This window comes from Pseudophryne corroboree, chromosome 1 (assembly GCF_028390025.1).
Source record: "Pseudophryne corroboree isolate aPseCor3 chromosome 1, aPseCor3.hap2, whole genome shotgun sequence".
NCBI lineage: Eukaryota > Metazoa > Chordata > Amphibia > Anura > Myobatrachidae > Pseudophryne > Pseudophryne corroboree.
Genome location: NC_086444.1, coordinates 508,727,872 through 508,752,490, shown reverse-complemented (window position 1 = coordinate 508,752,490; position 24,619 = coordinate 508,727,872). Strand labels below are relative to the sequence as shown.

Here is a 24,619-nt window from a genome sequence, read left to right as displayed (position 1 = left end):
TCACTCGGCTTCCAGCTCCTGCTTTTTGCTGTTTACAACTCACACTTAGAAATCCAAGCAGCACTTAAAAAAGACAAGCCTTTACACAGAGCAATGTCTGTGCGTATGTCTGAACGACGATGGATGAACGATGCACGCACCGCGGGTCGTTCTCTTGCAGGCATTATCTACTGAACATGCAGCTCAATTTCGACTATGTTATTGAGCTGCATGTTTGGGGAATGCAGGGGTATTGAGCTGCATGTTTGGGGAATGCAGGGGTATTGAGCTGCATGTTTGGGCAATGCAGGGGTATGACATCACTGAACGATATCGTTCAGTGTGTATGCACTGGCGATCTCCCCTAATTAGCAATCAGTGATATAGCGCAGATTGCTAATTAGAGGAGGTTGCCCAGTGTGTATGGGGCTTTACTTTGTGAAAAAAAATAGGACCTTATTCAGAGATGGACGCAGATCGCAGCATACGCCGCCAGATCTGCGTCCATCTCCTCACATGCTGGGTGCCGCCCATCACAGGGCAAGGCCACCCAGCATGTGTGATGGGCCACCTCCCAATGAACTGAATTACATTGTGGACGCATCGAATTAAGGTTGACCCCTGGCAGTGCGTCAGGCGGTCTGCCGCAATTTTTTTAATTGGAGCGGCTGCATGTGATGTCAAGCACATTGCCGCAGCATCCTTCTGGAATACAGTTGCAATGTGTTAGGTCGTGTAGGCGTGCTGCGGCAACTGCCTACACGTGGCTGTTGTGCCTGAAGGTGTTTTTGTCACTAACATCCACAAGGACACTACTAACTACTTGATGTCACTATAGCCTTCTGATTTTGAGGTGATGCTCCTGTTAATCTTTTAATAACAAGGCTGATTGTTTCATGGAATTTATTTGTGCCATATAGGGCTGGATGCATCATACCTAAAAATGTGGACAAACCTCAAAAATACAGTTTTTGGAGGTTTGGCTTCTTACCGCATATGCACTAAGCTTCGGAATGCAATACATTGGAGCCTAGATGTGGTGGGCAACAACATCTGTAGATGCCTATGGGCTTCTTTTCATCTTTCCCCCTGAGAGGGATCAAATCGGATCCCACCCAGCAGTGTCATAAGTTTAACCAGACATTTTGGTACCCTGTGCCACAAAGAGAATTGGTGCCCCCTCCCCATATTTAAAACAGGGTTAGTGCGCACCTTAGGTGTGCAGAAAAATATAGCGATGTAGCTTTATGGGGAAGGTAGAGTCACTTACACTCATGACGCCAGGTAGAGTACATTATACACATTACACCAGGTAGAGTTCCTTATACACATTACCCCAGGTGAAGTCCCTAATGCACATTATGCTAGGTAGCGCCTTTATACACGTTACGCCAGGTAGAGCAGCTAACATTATGCCAAGTAGAGCCCATAACATTAAGCCAGGTAGAGACTCTATACATTATGCCTGGTAGAGCCCCTTACAACCCCCGAACCCACCCCTCCTTTAGGGTGTAGTGTCCGTGTGAGGAGAGGGAGAGAGGGAGGGAGAGACTGACTTACACTGTGTCCTGCTACTGCCTAGTGTCCTCCTCTGCCTCCTGTGGCTGCCCAAATGCTTTGGACCCTCACACAGCTTCACTACATAGCTCACATTGGTGGGCTGGGGGGCGGACACTGAAAAGAAAGCAGTGAGGGGTGGAGTGTGATAACGCTATGAAAGTTCAGCTGCAGCGCTGCCTGCTGCCTGGCGTCCTATGTTTGAAGTAGTTGGGGGCTATAGCTGGCTGCGGCAGCATGTCAGTGCAGGTGTTGCTGGTGGTTCTGCGCCCACAGTGTATATGCACTGTGGGCAAGGCACTGTCAGCACACACCTAGTTACAGCACTGCCTCCAAACAAAGGACAGGTCTCTTTGGCAGAGCGGACCTTTGCTGAAATATTGCTGCATATTGCATTAATAAATGCAGATATGCGTGCCATAAGAAGTGGTTTACATCACATTCACAATGCTATGTATCACCCACCATACAGCTTGACAATTTTTCACCTCATTTACAAAGTTAAGGCTAGATTTCTGCTATGACTGTTCAAAGTAGCAATCCCAATATTGACAAAGTGGGGGGGGGGGTTCATTGTTTTCACTGTGCGTGCGTGGGCTGGGGAGATGTGATTGCATCTCACTGATGTGAATGCCTGTGCTTGATTGACAGGCAGAGGTGTCGCGGGGCAGCAAGGGGCGGCGGCGCAGCATTACGGGGGCAGTGACTCGGCATTGGGCGGTCATGGTGTGGGAAACGGGGGCGGGTTCGGGAAACGTCACACTCATCCGCTGCGATCACATCACTGACGGGTATTTGCATGCTGGGCAGCCTTGCCCTGTCCTGGGTGGACCCCAGCATGCGATCGCAGCCAGTTGCAGTTTTACTAAAATAGCAAAACAGCAAATGAAGCTGAATGAGGGCCAAGAGTGATAATTATGAAAAGCTGTAGAACAAGGACACATCTGTTCTCATAGTTGTCAGTACAGTAGGTATTCAGTGTGCAAATACTGTAGCTAAAAATTTATAATTAGTAAAATCAAATATGGATTATAGCTGCTGCAGTGCAGCTGTACTAACAGTCCTAAACTGTGGTATGCTGTGTACCATCAAGATCAATTGTATGAATTTCAGCTGCTGCATTTAATATTTTTGTTATTTATATCCATACCCTTACCCAAACCACACCAGAGCAGGCTCTATTGATAGACTACTGAATCTATTTATTGTGAAAGGTGAATTTACATATACAGGGGCTGTTTCTGAGTCAGACACTACCGCGTCTGTGTGTGCAACATTTAAGGAGGATACCGCGATGCAGTGAGGACCCCTAACTGTGAGCAAATTTAACAGACACTCTCAAGGGACTACACCTCCAGCGGCAAACTGTGGTAAAATGTAATTGTGGGACTGCGCCGTCAGTCTTATGTGAATTTCTCACCTATCTGCTCTCCGGTCTATAGTATACAGGAACGGATCACACAGGAAAGCCAGCTAATATTGGGACCCTATATCATTTGAAACTTTTTTATATGGTTTTTATGCTGATTTCTATTTTTTTTTGTTTTTTTAATGTTCTATTAAATATTATTAATTTATTACTCAATCCTTCTATTACTTTAATTACATTCACATTAGCGCTGCTATTTGTTTTTTTTTTGTTGGCAATTTTTCTTTGGGTATGACTACCCCAAGTGTTTCGCAGCAGCATTAGAGAGACAGCACATATAAGCGCCTGATCTTCCATCTTTTGGTAATCTTTTTTTGCTCATGGAAAATAGTGCTGAAACTTTGCATCTTTACAGAAGCTTTCAAATACTTTTCTCATCTCTAATTATACATGAATAATATTGTGCATCTTATTTAATTGTCAATCCTTGCCAGTGGCTGTTTTACCACTAGGCGTATGAGGCACATGCCTAGGGGTGACTCTTGCTGGAGGGGGTGGGGGGCGGCAGCACAGTATGCTTACTTGCATGAGATCCCTGTTAGGCTGATGGCAAGATGAGGCCAAGTGATTAATTTTTCTTGTTTTTGTCATTTTATCTTTTTAATTTTGTTACTCATGAGGGATGGGGGGCAATGGTCAGTAAATTGTGGTGGTGGAGGGTGGGGGGGAAGGGAGGTTAGTGTTGCTTTGGCAGTTGGGAGGCCCTAACATGAAGGGTGCAGTGACCAACAATGTTATGCTGAGGGTGGCCTGATCCCTAAATTTGCCCCTGCTTGGTACTGTACTCCTGCACTGCTTTTTGTAAAGGTTATTATTGTTATTGGTGTAGCAGTATGAAGGTAAATTGCATTACTGACACATGTGCTCAGAGGGTGGTTGGAGGGATCTGCCAAAACAGGGGAGACAATGGAAGTGTTACCACACCTAATGGCTGCAAAGAGGAGACAGTACAGGTGTGACTGTGCAGACAAGTGAGGCTGATGCCTGTGTATACAGTCCAAGTGGGATATTGTGTGCTAACCTGGTGACACAGAGCCCAGGTGGAAGTGGTACAGTCAGAGTGGAACAGGCCTGGTGGCCAGGGTCAGACCTGGTGGATACCTAATCTCTGACACTGTCCTTATGAAATTGTGGAAGCAGAGACCAGGCCAAAGCATGGGTTACCCTGCAGGAAGTAGGATTGAGATCTTGCATATCAGAAGCCAGGCAAGGCTGACTATATCCTGTGAAAGACAGGACTGAGACTTTTCATAACTGAATAACTGTAGAGACTTGTACTGAAGCTTAAAGGTTAAATTGGAAGGCTGTGAAGAATTGTCCTTGATTGCAGCAACAATGAAAATACAATACTGAATAGACTCTTGCAAATTGTGAAGATAACACTTGAAGCACTGTGAAACTGCAGCAGATGACAATGGTGAAGAATGAGTTAAACTGAGAGCTGATTAAACGAGCACCTGAGTTTAGTAGAATCCTCCAAAGGCTGTGTGATTGAAGCAGGCAGACAGGGTAACCTCTCACAAGACTCTGGAAATCCATTTGTTGCCACAGGGAGAGCGATTGACTGACAGCCCAGCAGGGAGCTGGTGGATCTTTTGCAGTGAAGGCTGCAGGCAGACCTCTGGGAGCAGAGGCGATATCTGAACCACTGGAATCACACAGAAAACCACGGAGAGAGCACAGAGCTAGAGTACAGAGTAGCTACAACAAAGCACTGGCTCAGAGTAACATACTCCCAGCCTACTTAAAGGCAGCACAAGCACGGGATTGGCTAACACTTACCCACAGGTGTTTCACAAGTGCTTTCAGGTGCTCATTTGGTCTCCAACATGGCCGCCTCCTAGACTGCAGACACGCAGCGGTGCCTTTGGCCATTTGATCCCCACACTCCTAGCTCCCAGAACCTGCATCACCTCTGCCGCTGACCACGCCGCGTCCCCACGCGGCTGCACAGCACCAAGAGCAACCACGCCGGCAACGAACGGACCCCAGAACCCGCAGAAGTGAGTGATCGGTTCGTGACAGGGTGCCGGTGACAGCGATGCGCGGTCCCGCACGTCGCTATCGCCGGTGCTAGATTGGCCTGCATGCAGGCACAATCTAGCAGATCACTCATTTCACTGCTGGGTGAAATGAGTGCTCCTCGTGTCCGTCCATCCCCTCGCTCAGCACATCACGCTGTGCTGAACGGGGGGAGAGATGTGTGCTGAGCGGTCTGTGCTAGACCACTCAGCACACATCTCTGGGGAAATCTCCACATCAGAAAGGCCCTTTAGTTATGCATGAAGTAAGTGAGTTAATGCCCTGAATGGGTGCTAGGCATCTGTTATTTTCTGTTCGTGTTATTCCATTTATGCTGAGAGTAGAGCACCATTCTGTGTACTTACCTGAAAAGCTGTGTTGGATCCTGTTTGAGCACCTAGACACTGCACAAATTCACCCCTTTACCGAGCTAATTACCCCATGTTATCACATTGGGTTTTGCTACAGGTATGTTGTCTCTTTATGAATTCAAAAGATAAACAATTTAAATTAAGTCCTTTCAAGCTCATAGTGTGAAGGTCTGTTCTACAATTATTTTGCACATCAATAGTTATACCTTCATGTATAATTCCTTTGCAAAGATACCAATAACTAGCCTGCACTGTCTTTTACGATTATACACCAAGAACTATGCAATATGTATGAGTTGCAGATAGTATAATAAACTAGACCTGGGGAAATGTATGAGGGTGAAAGACAGATAATTTACATGTAATGTGTGATGTTTATCAGGCAATGTCACATTTCTAAGAATGAAAAGAGTACATGACAGACATCCTACATATACATACTGTGCGTAGAAAATTGAAGCAATCACTTCTGTTTATTGCATTTGTCATGCATTTATCATAAAAGGGTTATATTTATAAGAGGTGAACGTGAGGGAATAATAATCAACTATTGTTTATTTACTTGTTATATCTGTTGTTACTGTAAAGGTACATACACACTGGGTGTTTTTTGCCCAGCGTGTATGCACAGCAGTGATGTGAACATCACTGGGCGGAAAATCGCTCAGTGCATACACATTGAGCGATTTTCACCTCTGCCCAGCGATGTTCACGGGGATGAACCACTTTCCACAGTAGGAGACAAGACAAGTAAAACAAGCCGATGGACAGCGGCAGCCAGCGATGATGCGGGATCGTGCATCAGCGCTCACCGCTCATCACCAGCCCATACACACTGGCCGAGTTTGAGCTCAAAGTAGCTCAAATTGCCAAAAGTGAGGTACTTTGAGCTCAAAATAACCCAGTGTCAATGGGCCTTAAGTTGAAGATGTATGCCAATCTATATTTTCCAGTATTTGTTTATAACTTAAACCTGAATGAATTAATTCAACTTGCATGATGATTGTCATTCTATTGAGATGGCCATTGGTCATGGTGTGAATCCACCGATGAGCGCACAAAGGTGCACCATCAATCGGCAGCACCATCAGACATTAGTGCAACCCTATAGTTACTCAGAAATACATGGATGCTGCTGTCAGCACCTCTTTCTATGCACTCCCTGCAAACAACTTGCCTCCAAATTGCCCACTGCCGATAGTCACCCTCCCAGTCACCGCCCACATGTGGACACATGCCCAGAAGTAATCTATTGGGCACTTGCGTCCACCTCAGAATCACCCCCTTTATTACTGCAATGATGCACATTGGGCTCATGTACGCATAAGTTGGATGCATTTGAGCCCTAAATGAACACAGAAAAATTGCATTTGTGTGCACATGTTCAGTCAGACACATCTCAAGATATGTTCACTAGCATTAGTAACAAGTATGTATACTTATGCCACCCAATAGCATAGAAATTTGGCTTTACAATGTTAGTAGAAAATGTGACTGTCAAGCTCCGGTGTTTTAAACTTACTTTCTTTGTCCCAGTTGGTGCTGAAGTCCGTTCGCACTGCACATCGCTTCCAGCTTGCAATGGGGTCCATTCACACTGTCCCTGCACAGCGCTCTCACAGGCTGTGTGCGTGAGTTCCCTCCACAAAAAACAGTATGAGCACAGCCATGTTGGAATCAGTCACCTGACTCTCCTCAACCACTCAGAGCACTGCTCCCAGACCAGCTGATGGTAGCTTCCAATGAGTGAACCCACAGTCCTATAAAGGGAACTTTCTGACTGGCCCCAGTTGCCAGTACAACATCGCTTCTGCTGATGTAACAGTTCTGTGCTGAGCTTCCTGGTACTTTGTATCAGCACAGTTCAAGTCCGTCCTAGTTCAGTTACAGTCTGTATTAATTCAGGTCTCTGTGGTGCTCCAGCTTCCAGTTCCAGTCTGTTTATTCTGGAACTTGTTCCTAGTGACACTTGCCTGGTTCCAGTTTAGTTGTCTCACCGGTTCCAATCCGGTCGCCTATCCAGTTCCAGTCTGGTCACTCTCCAGTTCCAGTTTGGATGCCTCATCAGTTCCATTTCTGTCACCTATGCAGTTCCAGCCAGGCCACCTTTCCAGCTCAAGTCTGGTAACCTATTCGGTTCGAGTTCTGTCACTAATCCAGTTCCAGGTCAGTCACTAACCCAGTTCCACTTCAAACCAATTGTCAGTTCAATTCTAGCATGGCTCTCAAAGTTGCAGTCTACGATCCACCCAGCATTCGCTACAGTACTTCCAAAGCATCACCTTGATGTGATGGTCATGTCAGCAATTGTTCCAATCTAATAAAGTTTACTGCTATTACCTGCTCACGCCTTCAAGCTACTATTAGCTGCTTCATTAACACATACAGGTTACTTATCCAACAACCATCCCTCTGGCATTTAACCTCAAATTTTGCAGACAGGGATGATTTGCTGAGGATGTAAGCATCATTACACGAACCAAGATAGCCAGTTACAACACTCATGAATTTAAGTTTCATTAAATCATCCGACAAAAGTGTTAGATATCGTGCCATGCTGCTATATATTGCACATTCATGGACTAGGTATGATGCCTATTTGTACAAACAGGCGCAGTATTCAACTCATGAAGCTGCTGATGTTCCTCTAATTAATGCTCCTGGGCTCTCTCAGTCAGGTGGTGATTTGCCGACTTCAGGTAGGTGCACAATATACCATAACATTGGACAGCCATTATTCCTACAGCCACACTGCTCCACATGCTTTTGGGTACCTTAAAAGTGATCACAATTTCCTACCAATAGATTGGTGTTTAGAAGCACAAATTGAATGTCTAACATGATTCAATTCATTTGGGGATTTGAAGTTCGATTTAGAGTTTAATTTCAAATTGATTTGCAAATCAAATTTTAGTAAATGAGGAGATACTATATTCAACTAGGGTTGCCACCTCATCCCATTAATTGTGGACACATTAATTACACAGGTTCTGTGGCTGGCTGACTTCAAGACTCCATTTCACCTGGTTTTAATCAGCCACAGAACCTGTATAATTAATATGTGTCCACAATTAAAGGGATGAGGTGGCAACCCTATATTCAACTAGGAGAAAACATTGCTGTTTTTCAGAAATTTGATTCTGAGCAGAATTCGGCTTTAGAATCAATTTGACATTCGATTTTACCTTTAGTAAATTTCTTCATCAAAGTCAAATGGAAATCGAGTGCCAAATTCCTATAAACTCAAAATAGAACTTTAGTAAATGTATCTCCTGGTGAAGGCTATAGCCACTATTTCAAGCGACAGCCTTAAGTGCGGGCTTTCTGTAATGTTTCCCCATGCATGGGAAGCCTATTTATCATGGACAGCTGCAGTACAAGTATATTTATGTAGGGCCACACAAATCATAGCTAATAAAATTCCCCATTAAAATGATTAGGTGAAGATGTTACTTACAGTAGCTCTGATATGTTGTATGATGATATCCTGCATTCAGGCAGTTTGCCCTTTCCCCTGTCTAATTGTGTAAACAATAATCTATATTGCCTTCATGTTTTTTTTTAAATACATTTTTAAAAAAAGTTTTAAATAATTGAATGCAAAATTGTAGACTATAAAAGTGAGATTTTTTTTTCTCTGAATGGTTCCACATTTACCTGTTGCCATGTTACTAATAGGTTGGTTGTGTCTCTCATTCATTTCCATGAATAGGATGGTATTACAAATGACTTGTATGAACTGGCAGAATTCTAAAAAGCATGTTAGGTGATTTAATCTATGTTTTTCTTACCGTGTTGTATAACTCCTCTAGCCTGGAGAGGGTGAGGAAACGGTGCATGCTGACTCCATTCTCTATAAGTAGTTTCACAAAGTCTACTCTATCCAGCACCAAAGCATCCAGCATTGCCTGCTCCAGGGACCCCACCTAATTGATTTAAAATAAACAGAAAATCTAATTATAAACTTATTCATGAACCTCATAGATCATATTGCTACATTACGTTACAGGGTTGGGGTTATAGTGACACAATTCATAGCTAGTCCCATCATCACGCCCTCCACTAGAGATGTGCGTGTTTAGATTTACTCAGTTCTTAATGTTAAACTAGTGCAAGTTCAGATTTATTCAGAGTTTTTTTTATTGGCTATCCAAAACATGTGACAGCTGGATAGCCAATAAGATACCATTTTGATCCGAGCAAATCTGAGCCACAAATCTCTGCCCTCCACCCACACCCAAGAGAAGTGATAGGATGCAGCTGCAGAAAAGATTCCTAATAGAAGTTCTGGGAGAGTAGGCAAATAGCCAGTAATCCATTTCAACTGTTTGGTCCATAAATGCCTACTCTCCATATAGCTGTCTGCCAGGGAGCATGACACAGCTAAGGCGGGCATTCACTATAATGAGATTTATCAAGACTATGCTCTGTGCGCCACTCTCTCCTTTCAGTGTACCAAGACTATTCAATATTTCTCAAGAGGCGGATAACTATAACTTGCATATAACAATGATCCATTTTATTGTATAGAAATATACAGTAGAAAGACAGTTTTGCACACTGCAGGGCTTATTTAATAACATTATATGCTGAATTTGACCAATTGGAAATTACTTCTATCTATCTAGTGCAAGTAAAACAATGAAAGCAATCATCTGACTGGTTGCTATGTCTTAGTGTAATTTTTGCTCCTACTGTATGTGCCCAATTCAGCATTGGTTGTAGTTGTGTGTCAAATTGTGCAACTACAACCCTTTTCTATAACATGCGGGGGGACGCCGGGTCCTGCCTCCCCCACCCGCTAACATGCGGGTGCATCGCTATACAGTGATGCACTTGCATGATTAGTGTTGGCCCCTGCCTACACAGCCTAGCTGCGAAGCCAGTCGGAGGGCATCCATCTTTTGCGTTGCAGTGGCTGCATGTGACATCACACAGTCGCCGTATCCTGCCCCACAAATGGTCCGGATAAGCCTGCTTTATCTGGACTGCACCCCCCAAATGGTGCGTCGACGCCCACAAAACGTGTCATTGGTGCCTTGTCAATAGCCCCCTCGCCGGCTCTTAAACTGTGATTGCATGCCTTGCGCATATGCACACCACCACATGTGCAGAAGTGCGGAAATCGGCAAATAGCGATTTCCACATTTCTGCAGGGCTATGTGCAAAAACAGTAAAGGAGCCTTCTTGGAATTATTTGCTAATAAATGTATAATAAAATACAGCATCAGCAGCTAACCTTTTTGTAAAAACAAATGTACTTATTTACTTCATATGTAAATGTTGTAACCAAAGCTGAATACTAAAACTCAAGGTTGTTTCAGTTCAGGAAGAATCTCTTCCAATTGAACTTCCTTAGATGATGGGCAACCTAGGGGGTTATTCAGAGATGGATGCAGATCGCTGCATATGCAGCAAGATCTGCATCCATCTTTTCACATGATGGGGGCCTCCCAGCACAGGGCAAGACTTCCCAGCATGTGTGGTGCCACCTCACGATGCGTCCGCAATTAAATTGCGGACACATCAAAATAACTTTGACCCCTGCCAGTGCATCCTGGCTGGGCTGTCAGGTGGTCCGCCACCATTTTTTAATCAGTGCGGCTGTCTTAGACGTCATGCAGCCGCCCCGAAAACGTTCCTAGCCCATTTGGGCCACCATGCCGCGAAACGAAGCATCGCCGCCCACCCAATGCCCGCTGCTGTCAATCATGTTGCGGACGCATCCATTGGGGATGTGCCCACAATGTGAATGATAGTGCAGGCGCGATGTGGCCGCTGCACGTTCCCAGTGCATTAGCAGCCAAGTCTAAATTTGGCCCCTACTGGCAAGATTCCTTATGTATTATGTTGTATTTTATTTTTCATTTGTATAGTGCAAACATTGTATGCATTTTAGGCGTTTGGAGGGATGGTTTCTGACATCAGTTCCGTCCCCGATCATCGCACTGGAAGAGTAAGTCCTGGGCTGTGCAGAGAATGCACAAACTTCTGTTTGTGCAGCTCTTCTGCACATGCGATCGCACCCCTGCACAGTGATTTACCCCTCCCCCTGTAGGCAGCGACTACCTGATTGCAGGGATGCAAAAAATGCACCCTAGCGGTCAGGTCTAAATTAGGCCCATTGTGCAAAAGAAAATGCAAATTCGCCCTTACCTCATCTGGAATAGGTAAATGAAAATATGAAATGTCCTGGACACAAAAGGAAAGTTTGGAGGGAATAAATAGAATTTTCTGTACTTTTGAGACAGAAACAATTAAGAAACAGCACTTACTGTACTACCCAAGGACAAAAATGTTGTTACATAGTGAATCAATCCTATGGCATGTCAAGATACTGTAGAAATGTAATCCACTGGGCCACTGTTTTCACTCTAGTACTGAAATGTCTCTTAATTTATAAGCATAACCTCCACGCATTTCATTTCTTGCTGCTGTTCTATATTTTAGTCACCTGACATCTTTCTTGTGCTTTATTGATAAATTATCCTAACCATTTTTGTATTGACTTGACCTTTGCTTATTTCCTAAGTACGTTTATGTTTTCTAAATATTATTTTCTGTCACAGTTCCATTGTGACTTATAAGAGGTGTTTAAGACCATTCCCGGAAATACTATATATACTGTACATTCAGAAGTGATAAAAATTCCAAAGTCATACAATGGTGATCACACTGCACAAACTTCTGTGGAAATAGATAGAATTCAATAAGGACAGATGACAGTTTGTGGAAACTGTTGATGAACGTGGCCTGTAATAACATGCTCATGCACAGAAATGTACCGGCCACTGTTGTCCATAAATAAAGATTTGGCTCCGAGCAATATCCACTCTGTTCCAGGCTAATGCAAGACTCAGCTGATCAGGAGCAGAGGCGTTGGCACCTAGCAATGGATGAAAAGAACAAATTTAGGGAAAATAACATTTTTAAACATTTAGTTCATCTCAGTGTATCCATCACCTGTTTGAAATCTATACGCATGTAATCAAGACAGTGGATTCTTTCTGTTTCAGTTTTGAAAAAAATAAATAATCTTAAATATATATGTGTATTTACAATTATGTAGGGCTGATGATATACTTCATATTATGATACTTTCAGTTTATTAATATTTTGTTTTATTAGTTTATTTTTTTAACATGTTTTTATTGTGCATATTGCAAAATACAAGAGTACAGATGCAACCACAGAAAAGAAGAAAAGACAATGATGGGTATTCAATTGTTCGAAAAGTCAGTTGGGTGTCTGTTTTTTCCTATCTAATGGACAGGAAAAAACAGACACCCAACTGACTTTTCAAATAATTGAATTTCCCCCAATGTGTCTGTATTGGTGGCGTAGACAGAATGCAGCATCTATTTATTATTTATTTATTAACAGTTTTTTTATATAGTGCAGCAGATTCTGTTGTGCTTTACAATTCAAAACAACAGTGATGAAACAAAACTGGCTAATAACAGACAGACATAGAGGTAGGAAGGACCTGCTCGCAAGCTTACAATCTATAGGGAAATAGGCATTGATACACATGGATAGGTGTTATCTATTGCATAATGGTCAACCAGATTGCAAAGGTTCTTGGTGGCCTGTATGATATGGTCACACAGCAATGTTGGCCTGGAGTCAGAAGGATGGGAAAGTGAAGAAAGAGAAAATATGTGAGGATATGTGTGGACTGTACAGTAGGGATGTAAGTGGATAGGAAAGTTAATGAAGGTTACATGGGCGATTCTGGAATTTGATAAGCTTGCATGATGAGGGGAGATCTCAGGGAACGCTTGAAGGATTGGAGACTAGAGGAGAGTCTTTTAGTGTGTGTGGGAGGGCATTCCACAGAGTAGCTGCAGCCCAAAGAAAGTCCTACAATCGTGAATAGGAGTAAATAAAGAGTGTGGATGAGAGACACAGATCTTGTGAAGAGCAAAGAAGTCGGGTTGGGAGATATTTTGAGATAAAGATAAATATAGCAGCAGTAGGGTAAGTAATGCAAACTATACTCCTAAAAAGTACCATTATATAAAGGAGCATTTTAGCAATGGAAAATAATTTCAATTACTTCAAATCAGAAAAAATATAACAAGTAGTAAAGAGGGAAGGAAAGGAGGTGTGTGTGTGTGTGTGTGTGTGTGTGTGTGTGTGTGCGTGTGTGTGTGTGTGTGTGGGTGGTGGTGGGGGGATTGGACAACAGAGTGCCCCAAGGGAGCAGACCCTAACCCACACACAAGTCATTAGTAAGAACAATAATCACTACACCTGAATGGGCTCATCCTCCGAACAAATTTCTGGTCTCTTACCAACTCAGATATTAAAAACGAGTTTTAACATGTAATTATATAGAAGCTGATAAAGTAGCCATATAACCTTCCCATGACTCAAAACAATTCTTAACTCTGGCTTCTTTATGAAGTGAGGCGTCCAGCTGGTCCATTTTGAAAATATTTTTTTTCTTGAAATAAACACATACCTTGAGGGTTGGGGTGAATCCAGCTGTGGAGTATAATAGACCAAGTCTATTTAAAGAAGTTTGATCCCACCCAGGGCAAAGGACAAGGATGCAAAGACAACAATCTACTGTATCTAAAGAAGGTAGGTCCACAATATTAAAATGGCCCCATATAAAAACGTTAGTAATTTCAAACTCTAATAACAAGTGTAATTTTTTTCTATTGAAGGATTGGTTGGGCGTGGTAGGAGCATAGATGTTTAACAGCATAAGGTGTTCAGTTCTAATGAGAACATGCAATAACAGATATCTACCATCTGTATCTAAGCGTATCCTGCACCTCATATTGGAGATGAGCACTTAAAAGTATAGCAAACCTGCACTTTTTATTGGTATATGGGACCAAAATACACTCCCTAAGCCAGGGGCTCCTAAATGTTCTTAACATCCTATCCCCAGTGAAATTTGGGCAGAGAGAATTAAGGTATGTGATCACTCTCCTGTGCTTGATGGAATAATTAAGGCCTGCTACATTCCGTGAAACAAAGTTAAGAGTGCTGTACAACGTTGTGGCGTTCGACTGCACAGTGACGAAGGTAAGGATCACCATATACCTGTATTGTTATGATGTGAAATGACATGTAGAATGGATGCCTAACACTGGGTTAAGCACCCAAACCTGAAAAGAGGAGAATCCCAGAAACATCAGCCAAAGGCCGCTGTGTCAGCCCCAAAAAGGACCTGAAAAAGGAAGGTGAGGGGAAAGAGAAGAGCAAACACAACAACCAAACACAGAACAGACAAAGAAAAATTAAAACATTACAAATGAGCAAATACAAGCAGAAATACTGTATGACATCTCCTAGAAATCTAGAACATTGTTATAACAATGTAAAGTGTAGTGAATCCCACAAGGAGATTTCACAATCAATTAAGTGACAAACATAATAAACAAAAAGTCAATCCAGGGTGAGGGGGTGGGGGGTATGCTTGAGGTGGATGGAGAATGTGGACCATCTAGGTGGAAATGAGATCTAGCTGCAATGGGGGTGTCAAAGAAAATAGGTTTGCCATTGGAGAGGTACCATAACTTTGATGTGTAGAGGAGTGCAAACTTAACATTGCACTTAAAGAGAGACTTCAAAGTAGTAGATAATTAAAATCTCTTTTGTATAACCAGAGCTGGGAAGTCCTGGAAAATGAGGACCGTTAAGTCATGGATGTGTTTTGCAGTAGGCCCGTATCTTTTTTATCTTTAAAGTCCATAAATTTAGAATATCTGAGCGTGAAAATCATGCAGAATTATTCCTCTCAGGGCCTAATTGCTGAGCTCTCTTTATATTAACTGTTCCAGAAGATGTCAGGACCTTGAAGACATAAATCAAATCAGTTCTGAAAAAAAGTCATCAGGGCATTTAATGCTTTCCGGAATCCTTCTAAAAGACTGTCTGTTCTCAAGGTTGTCCAACTTCTCTTTTCAAGTTCCACTATTATTTTAGTGTTGGATTCCATATGGGATAAGGTACTGTTGATAGAAGCTTGGATACTATCCATTTTTTGGTTGAGCGGTTGAAGAAGTAGAGAAAGTTTGCTTATAGTCTTCCCATGTGAGGTAGGTAATTTTTTGGTTGAGTGGTTGAAGAAGTAGAGAAAGTTTGCTTATAGTTTTCCCATGTGAGGTAGGTAATTGAGAAGCATGAGAGGAGGATGATTGGAGCAGGTCAGGAGGAATTTATGGCAAATCCAGAGAAGGAGGAGAGCTTTTGAAAGCTTGGGATTTAGCCAAATGTCCTGCCCATGTCTGAACCCTGAGATTTCTCTATGAATTTGCCCATAACCCAAAAAACAAAATGATGATGATGGGAAAAGAAAAACGTAACTAGAAATTCAATCGCAGGCATTTGGGCAGATAATAGAATGCACCTCAGCATCAATCACATGCAGTAGCAAGAGATGTTTGGGTGGCTATACTTTTTGCCCACCTTTTTACCTTTGACCTCCAGGATGCTCTTAGTGATAAAGAGCGTACATTTTTAATTTTGATTGGCAGTCATAACAATCTGCAATCTGGTAAATGTTGATGTATATTTATTGAGCAACATAAATTTTTGTTGAAAGCTTTACACTTTGCATTCCTAGGTTTGCTAAGATGAACTGATTTTGGGTGGTGATTTCATTGTAGTTAGTTATGCTACTATAGACAGAACTGTACCCTCAGTCTCCTCACCTGACTGGAGATACGCCCACTATAAAACCCTGCAGTAAATTCTGTAGCTCCATAATCTTTGGTGATTCCTGGAACGTGTCTGACCCACTTCCTCTTATTTCTTATTTCTGTTCTAGAATTGACATGATCCTGTTCAGTCACAACCTTACCCTGAAACTTACCAATTCCACAATTCACTGTATAACTTGGTCTGACAATGGGGGTCATTCCGAGTTGTTCGCTCGTTATTTTTTTCTCACAACGGAGCGATTAGTCGCTAATGCGCATGCGCAATGTCCGCAGTGCGACTGCGCCAAGTAAATTTGCTATGCAGTTAGGTATTTTACTCACGGCATTACGAGGTTTTTTTTCGTTCTGGTGATCGTAATGTGATTGACAGGAAGTGGGTGTTACTGGGCGGAAACTGGCCGTTTTATGGGTGTGTGGGAAAAAACGCTACCGTTTCTGGGAAAAACGCGGGAGTGGCTGGAGAAACGGAGGAGTGTCTGAGCGAACGCTGGGTGTGTTTGTGACGTCAAACCAGGAACGAAACTGACTGAACTGATCGCAGACGCCGAGTAAGTCTGGAGCTACTCAGAAACTGCTAAGAAGTGTCTATTCGCAATTCTGCTAATCTTTCGTTCGCAATTTTGATAAGCTAAGATTCACTCCCAGTAGGCGGCGGCTTAGAGTGTGCAAAGCTGCTAAAAGCAGCTTGCGAGCGAACAACTCGGAATGACCCCCAATGCCCAGATATACTCGGACCTGTCTAAGACAGAACTCTGTAGGCTTGTCTAGTGTGTTGTCCTAACCATGGAATGGTTTGGGTATATAATTTGCTAAATCCTTTTAACCCTGGGGTCTTATCATTTGATGTCCTCCTCCATAGCAAATATACAAATCTCAATCCTAAATTATTTCAGTACCTGCAATCTGACATGTTGTGAGATCTCTTTAGTCAGGGTAGACCAACCCTCAAATTTCTCCATTTTAGAAAATGTGCTTCTCCTTTGTCTACATAATTTCCTTTGTCTACAGTATGTTTCTCTACTGTATTTTTCTTCACATCATTTTGCACCCTACCAATATGCATGTGTAAGAGTGGGAGAGAATCTTGGGGCATCCCTGAGGAGGACAACTGGGAAACCACCATATAAAGTATACTTCAGGTGGTACCTTACTCCTGATAAACTAGCTAGAATCTACGCAATGGCCTCCCCAGCCTGCTGTTAAGGTTGTCATCCTGGATCATTTCTACATACAGATGTGTCCACATACCTATCCTCAAATCGCACCTAATAGTCAGTCGTGTGTCTATTCACACATTTTTATAACGGATATTGGTCTTATTCGCATCAGAAATAGAATACATGAGCTCTTTGCATACTATCATGGCACTGTATGCAACTGCTGTGTGTGACTCAGGTGCTAACTTGGGTAAAAAAGCAAAGAACTGAGTCCCAATACAAGTGAGCAGCACCATTCACGGCACCATGCAGCGTTATAATCAATCTCTGACTTTACATTAACTCTATTTCAACAAAAAAGGTCCCTATAAGCAACGTTGGATGCTGCTATGACGTAAATAAGATGCTAAATTCAGCTACTAATTTTGGAGCATCTAAATCGTGCTAAATGTCTCACGCCATATGGAGCAAAAAGGATAGGTGTAGTGTATGAGGACACATCTGTCTATAGTGAAGCTGCCTCAAAATTCTCTTCTCCTGGATAAAAGACTCCCTCTACTCCTCACTCGTCTCGTGTATTGAAATGGCAGATTGGCGTTATGAAAACTTAGCTTCCCCCATCCTTGTAGCAGTTCGCTGTCTGTTCAAATTCTGGAAGTAGGTCGAGGCCAAATTTGGTCTGTGCACTGAAGTCATACAGTTAAGTCTGGTATATTACTTGTAAGGAAAACATCACCTGTCATCAGATCTGGGCACCTTACATTGTCTTTATCACTCTGCCTACTTTTCCAATTTTTCCATATACATTCCCTACATGGCGACTATTAGCTTCTGCCTTCCTTTCTCCTATATCCCACCCTAACTGGTTTAACATTTCTATAGGTAGGTCTATATACCAATGCATGATTATCTAGTTGTTTACCCATCTACTCTAATGTTTACTGAATATGTTATCTGCCATGTACCTTTTTGTAGCCATTTCAGGAACCCTGCAAGCCAAATGCACCTGCCATGTGGCATCTGTACCACCTGTCCTAATACATAGCATAATAAGATCATACAATTAGCAAAAAAGCAAACTTGTATTCAACCCTTTTGTTACATTTCAAAATAAGCTAAAAACCTTAAATTTGTGCTGTCACTTTTTATTGCTATGCTTTATTTTCTGATAGTATCTAGAGATGAGCGGGTTCGGTTTCTTTGAATCCGAACCCGCACGAACTTCACTTTTTTTTCCACGGGTCCGAGCGACTCGGATCTTCCCGCCTTGCTCGGTTAACCCGAGCGCGCCCGAACGTCATCATGACGCTGTCGGATTCTCGCGAGGCTCGGATTCTATCGCGAGACTCGGATTCTATATAAGGAGCCGCGCGTCGCCGCCATTTTCACTCGTGCATTGAGATTGATAGGGAGAGGACGTGTCTGGCGTCCTCTCCATTAGAATAGAGATAGATAGATTAGATAGAGAGAGATTGTGCAGAGTCGCAGACAGAGTTAGTTTACCACAGTCAGTGACCAGTGCAGTTGCTAGTTAACTTTTATTTAATATAATATATCCGTTCACTTCTCTCTGCTATATCCGTTCTCTGCCTGAAAAAAAAAACGATACACAGCACAGTCAGTCACACAGTGTGACTCAGTCTGTGTGCACTCAGCTCAGCCCAGTGTGCTGCACAGTCATCAATGTATAAATTAAAAGCTTATAATTAATTGTGGGGGAGACTGGGGAGCACTGCAGGTTGTTAGCAGGAGCCAGGAGTACAATTATATTAATTAACAGTGCACACTTTTGCTGCAGGAGTGGTGACCAGTGCCTGACCACCAGTATAGTATTGTTGTATACTACTAATATCTCTTTAAATATCAACCAGTCTATATTAGCAGCAGACACAGTACAGTGCGGTAGTTCACGGCTGTGGCTACCTCTGTGTCGGCACACGGCAGGCAGTCCGTCCGACCAGAATTGTATTATTTATTATTATATACCTACCACCTAACCGTGGTTTTTTTTTCATTCTTTATACCGTCATAGTGTCATCCTAATTGTTACGAGTATACTACTATCTCTTTATCAACCAGTGTACAGTGCGGTAGTTCACGGCTGTGGCTACCTCTGTGTCGGCACACGGCAGGCAGTCCGTCCGACCAGAATTGTATTATTTATTATTATATACCTACCACCTAACCGTGGTTTTTTTTTCATTCTTTATACCGTCATAGTGTCATCCTAATTGTTACGAGTATACTACTATCTCTTTATCAACCAGTGTACAGTGCGGTAGTTCACGGCTGTGGCTACCTCTGTGTCGGCACACGGCAGGCAGTCCGTCCGACCAGAATTGTATTATTTATTATTATATACCTACCACCTAACCGTGGTTTTTTTTTCATTCTTTATACCGTCATAGTGTCATCCTAATTGTTACGAGTATACTACTATCTCTTTATCAACCAGTGTACAGTGCGGTAGTTCACGGCTGTGGCTACCTCTGTGTCGGCACACGGCAGGCAGTCCGTCCGACCAGAATTGTATTATTTATTATTATATACCTACCACCTAACCGTGGTTTTTTTTTCATTCTTTATACCGTCATAGTGTCATCCTAATTGTTACGAGTATACTACTATCTCTTTATCAACCAGTGTACAGTGCGGTAGTTCACGGCTGTGGCTACCTCTGTGTCGGCACACGGCAGGCAGTCCGTCCAACCAGAATTGTATTATTTATTATTATATACCTACCACCTAACCGTGGTTTTTTTTTCATTCTTTATACCGTCATAGTGTCATCCTAATTGTTACGAGTATACTACTATCTCTTTATCAACCAGTGTACAGTGCGGTAGTTCACGGCTGTGGCTACCTCTGTGTCGGCACACGGCAGGCAGTCCGTCCGACCAGAATTGTATTATTTATTATTATATACCTACCACCTAACCGTGGTTTTTTTTTCATTCTTTATACCGTCATAGTGTCATCCTAATTGTTACGAGTATACTACTATCTCTTTATCAACCAGTGTACAGTGCGGTAGTTCACGGCTGTGGCTACCTCTGTGTCGGCAGTCGGCAGGCAGTCCGTCCATCCATAATTGTATTATTATTATAATATATACCACCTAACCGTGGTTTTTTTTTCATTCTTTATACCGTCATAGTGTCATCCTAATTGTTACGAGTATACTACTATCTCTTTATCAACCAGTGTACAGTGCGGTAGTTCACGGCTGTGGCTACCTCTGTGTCGGCAGTCGGCAGGCAGTCCGTCCATCCATAATTGTATTATTATTATAATATATACCACCTAACCGTGGTTTTTTTTCATTCTTTATACCGTCATAGTGTCATACTAGTTGTTACGAGTATACTACTATCTCTTTATCAACCAGTGTACAGTGCGGTAGTTCACGGCTGTGGCTACCTCTGTGTCGGCAGTCGGCAGGCAGTCCGTCCATCCATAATTGTATTATTATTATAATATATACCACCTAACTGTGGTTTTTTTTTCATTCTTTATACCGTCGTCATAGTGTCATACTAGTTGTTACGAGTATACTACTATCTCTTTATCAACCAGTGTACAGTGCGGTAGTTCACGGCTGTGGCTACCTCTGTGTCGGCAGTCGGCAGGCAGTCCGTCCATCCATAATTGTATTATTATTATAATATATACCACCTAACCGTGGTTTTTTTTTCATTCTTTATACCGTCGTCATAGTGTCATACTAGTTGTTACGAGTATACTACTATCTCTTTATCAACCAGTGTACAGTGCGGTAGTTCACGGCTGTGGCTACCTCTGTGTCGGCAGTCGGCAGGCAGTCCGTCCATCCATAATTGTATTATTATTATAATATATACCACCTAACCGTGGTTTTTTTTTCATTCTTTATACCGTCGTCATAGTGTCATACTAGTTGTTACGAGTATACTACTATCTCTTTATCAACCAGTGTACAGTGCGGTAGTTCACGGCTGTGGCTACCTCTGTGTCGGCAGTCGGCAGGCAGTCCGTCCATCCATAATTGTATTATTATTATAATATATACCACCTAACCGTGGTTTTTTTTTCATTCTTTATACCGTCGTCATAGTGTCATACTAGTTGTTACGAGTATACTACTATCTCTTTATCAACCAGTGTACAGTGCGGTAGTTCACGGCTGTGGCTACCTCTGTGTCGGCAGTCGGCAGGCAGTCCGTCCATCCATAATTGTATTATTATTATAATATATACCACCTAACCGTGGTTTTTTTTCCATTCTTTATACCGTCGTCATAGTGTCATACTAGTTGTTACGAGTATACTACTATCTCTTTATCAACCAGTGTACAGTGCGGTAGTTCACGGCTGTGGCTACCTCTGTGTCGGCACTCGGCAGCCCGTCCATAATTGTATATACCACCTAACCGTGGTTTTTTTTTCTTTCTTTATACATACATACTAGTTACGAGTATACTATCTCTTTATCAACCAGTCTATATATTAGCAGCAGACACAGTACAGTGCGGTAGTTCACGGCTGTGGCTACCTCTGTGTCGGCACTCGGCAGCCCGTCCATAATTGTATACTAGTATCCAATCCATCCATCTCCATTGTTTACCTGAGGTGCCTTTTAGTTGTGCCTATTAAAATATGGAGAACAAAAATGTTGAGGTTCCAAAATTAGGGAAAGATCAAGATCCACTTCCACCTCGTGCTGAAGCTGCTGCCACTAGTCATGGCCGAGACGATGAAATGCCAGCAACGTCGTCTGCCAAGGCCGATGCCCAATGTCATAGTACAGAGCATGTCAAATCCAAAACACCAAATATCAGTAAAAAGCCTCTTTTTTTCTTTGCGTCATGTGCTGTTTGGGGAGGGTTTTTTGGAAGGGACATCCTGCGTGACACTGCAGTGCCACTCCTAGATGGGCCCGGTGTTTGTGTCGGCCACTAGGGTCGCTAATCTTACTCACACAGCTACCTCATTGCGCCTCTTTTTTTCTTTGCATCATGTGCTGTTTGGGGAGGGTTTTTTGGAAGGGCCATCCTGCGTGACACTGCAGTGCCACTCCTAGATGGGCCCGGTGTTTGTGTCGGCCACTAGGGTCGCTAATCTTACTCACACAGCTACCTCATTGCGCCTCTTTTTTTCTTTGCGTCATGTGCTGTTTGGGGAGGGTTTTTTGGAAGGGACATCCTGCGTGACACTGCAGTGCCACTCCTAGATGGGCCCGGTGTTTGTGTCGGCCACTAGGGTCGCTAATCTTACTCACACAGCTACCTCATTGCGCCTCTTTTTTTCTTTGCGTCATGTGCTGTTTGGGGAGGGTTTTTTGGAAGGGCCATCCTGCGTGACACTGCAGTGCCACTCCTAGATGGGCCCGGTGTTTGTGTCGGCCACTAGGGTCGCTAATCTTACTCACACAGCTACCTCATTGCGCCTCTTTTTTTCTTTGCGTCATGTGCTGTTTGGGGAGGGTTTTTTGGAAGGGACATCCTGCGTGACACTGCAGTGCCACTCCTAGATGGGCCCGGTGTTTGTGTCGGCCACTAGGGTCGCTTATCTTACTCACACAGCGACCTCGGTGCAAATTTTAGGACTAAAAATAATATTGTGAGGTGTGAGGTATTCAGAATAGACTGAAAATGAGTGTAAATTATGGTTTTTGAGGTTAATAATACTTTGGGATCAAAATGACCCCCAAATTCTATGATTTAAGCTGTTTTTTAGTGTTTTTGGAAAAAAACACCCGAATCCAAAACACACCCGAATCCGACAAAAAAAATTCGGTGAGGTTTTGCCAAAACGCGTTCGAACCCAAAACACGGCCGCGGAACCGAACCCAAAACCAAAACACAAAACCCGAAAAATTTCAGGCGCTCATCTCTAATAGTATCTCTGTCTTTACATTTTTTTATGATACTAAAAAAAACAGCAAAAAGAAGCCTTCTTACACTAGCGATAACGTAAAAACATTGCTACAAATGTATATCATCAGAGGATCTCCCGGGTGCCCTCTGCAATCATCCATTGTCCATTATTACCATATCTATTTCTAGTGCAGTTTATTTCAGAGTGATTTCTTACAGTTTCCTTGCTTTATCACAGTCAAGCTGTCATGACTGGAAGCACAAATCCATCTGTTATTACAGACTTACACGATGACTTGATATGCATTACATTTTGAAGGATAAGTGGAATTAGCAGCAAGATACAACACATAAATAAAATGCAGAAACAAAAGATCATTCTCTTTTATTTGTCCACAAATAACAAAATGAGGGGTATGCAGAAGAAAGCAGGCTTATTTTGTTCTCCACTCAATTGTATTATTATGGTTACCTTATGCAATGTTCTAAAGAAATAACATAAAAAGTATAACAAAATGACATTGTTTAGTTTATTGACCGAAAAATCTTCAAAAGGTTTAAGCAAATAATGGAATTTTTTTATTACTGGTAAATGTTTAAGAATGATGTAAAGCAAGGATTAATCATTACAAGCCTTGAAAAACAAAAATAAATGATAATTAATTGGTAAACCACAGGGGAATCATATGTCAGTTAAATATATGTCAATTAAAAATGTCAGTTAAAAATCCCTGTAAAATATATATATATATATATAGACAGAAGTTCCAGTATCCTGGAGGGGCACTCTCCTTAAGACAATGGATCAGAACATCACATCAGGGTGTAATCATAGGCTTTATTCAGTCGACGTTTCGGCTCAAAGATACAAGCCTTTCTCAAGACAAGCCATAAAATATTCCAATTCGTAGAAGTCAAATCAGCAAATATAAGCTGTAATTCACAAAACAAAAGGAAAAAACAAACATAGCACAATTACTCTCACGGGCCCAAACCACAACCGCCGCCACCAAGTGAAAGAAAAATTACCTAGCACCAAGAAATAAGTGCCTAGGTAGAGGGGGTGGATATAGGTCACGAGAGATGCCCAAACACCAATACTCATAAGCTGTATACTCACTCATGCAATTTTAACCAGCTCCACAGATATGTAGCCCTGTGATCCTACGACCTACACAATTAAACAGTCCTAAAGGGAACATAAATGAACTTTAACCATTACAGATAATATAGTTAAGCAAAAACTGCAAATAACATCCAAAGATAATAATGGTAAGTATGGAATCAAACTTACTCGGAACAGGAGATCAAAAGACCTAATATCCTCATACCAGACAACCGGTGTACCTGCAGTCCTAAAGGGACAATTCTAATTATCATGAAACAATAACACAATGGTGTGCTAGATAATATAAAACACACAATATGCTCTAAGCCAAAAAACAATGACCCATAAACACTAACCCATAGAGGGGGGGGGGGGGGGGGGCTATGTTCAAACTCACCCTGAGGTTTGGAGGACCACAATCATGGAGTAGGAGCTGGATGGTCGCATGTCAAATACACA

The 24,619-nt window shown here is 42.4% G+C and overlaps 1 protein-coding gene across 3 annotated transcripts in view; it reads right to left on the bottom strand.

Moving 5' to 3' along the window:
- Nucleotides 1-24,619, bottom strand: part of TRPM3 (transient receptor potential cation channel subfamily M member 3) — a 694,734-nt gene that overhangs the window by 289,176 nt on the left and 380,939 nt on the right. For all 3 annotated transcript variants that reach the window (XM_063913891.1, XM_063913889.1, XM_063913890.1), the window contains exons 10-11: nucleotides 12,144-12,244; nucleotides 9,150-9,284 (exon numbers count right to left, since the gene is read on the bottom strand). In XM_063913891.1, the coding sequence (XP_063769961.1) occupies nucleotides 9,150-9,284; nucleotides 12,144-12,244 (236 nt within the window). The remainder of the gene's footprint in view (nucleotides 1-9,149; nucleotides 9,285-12,143; nucleotides 12,245-24,619) is intronic.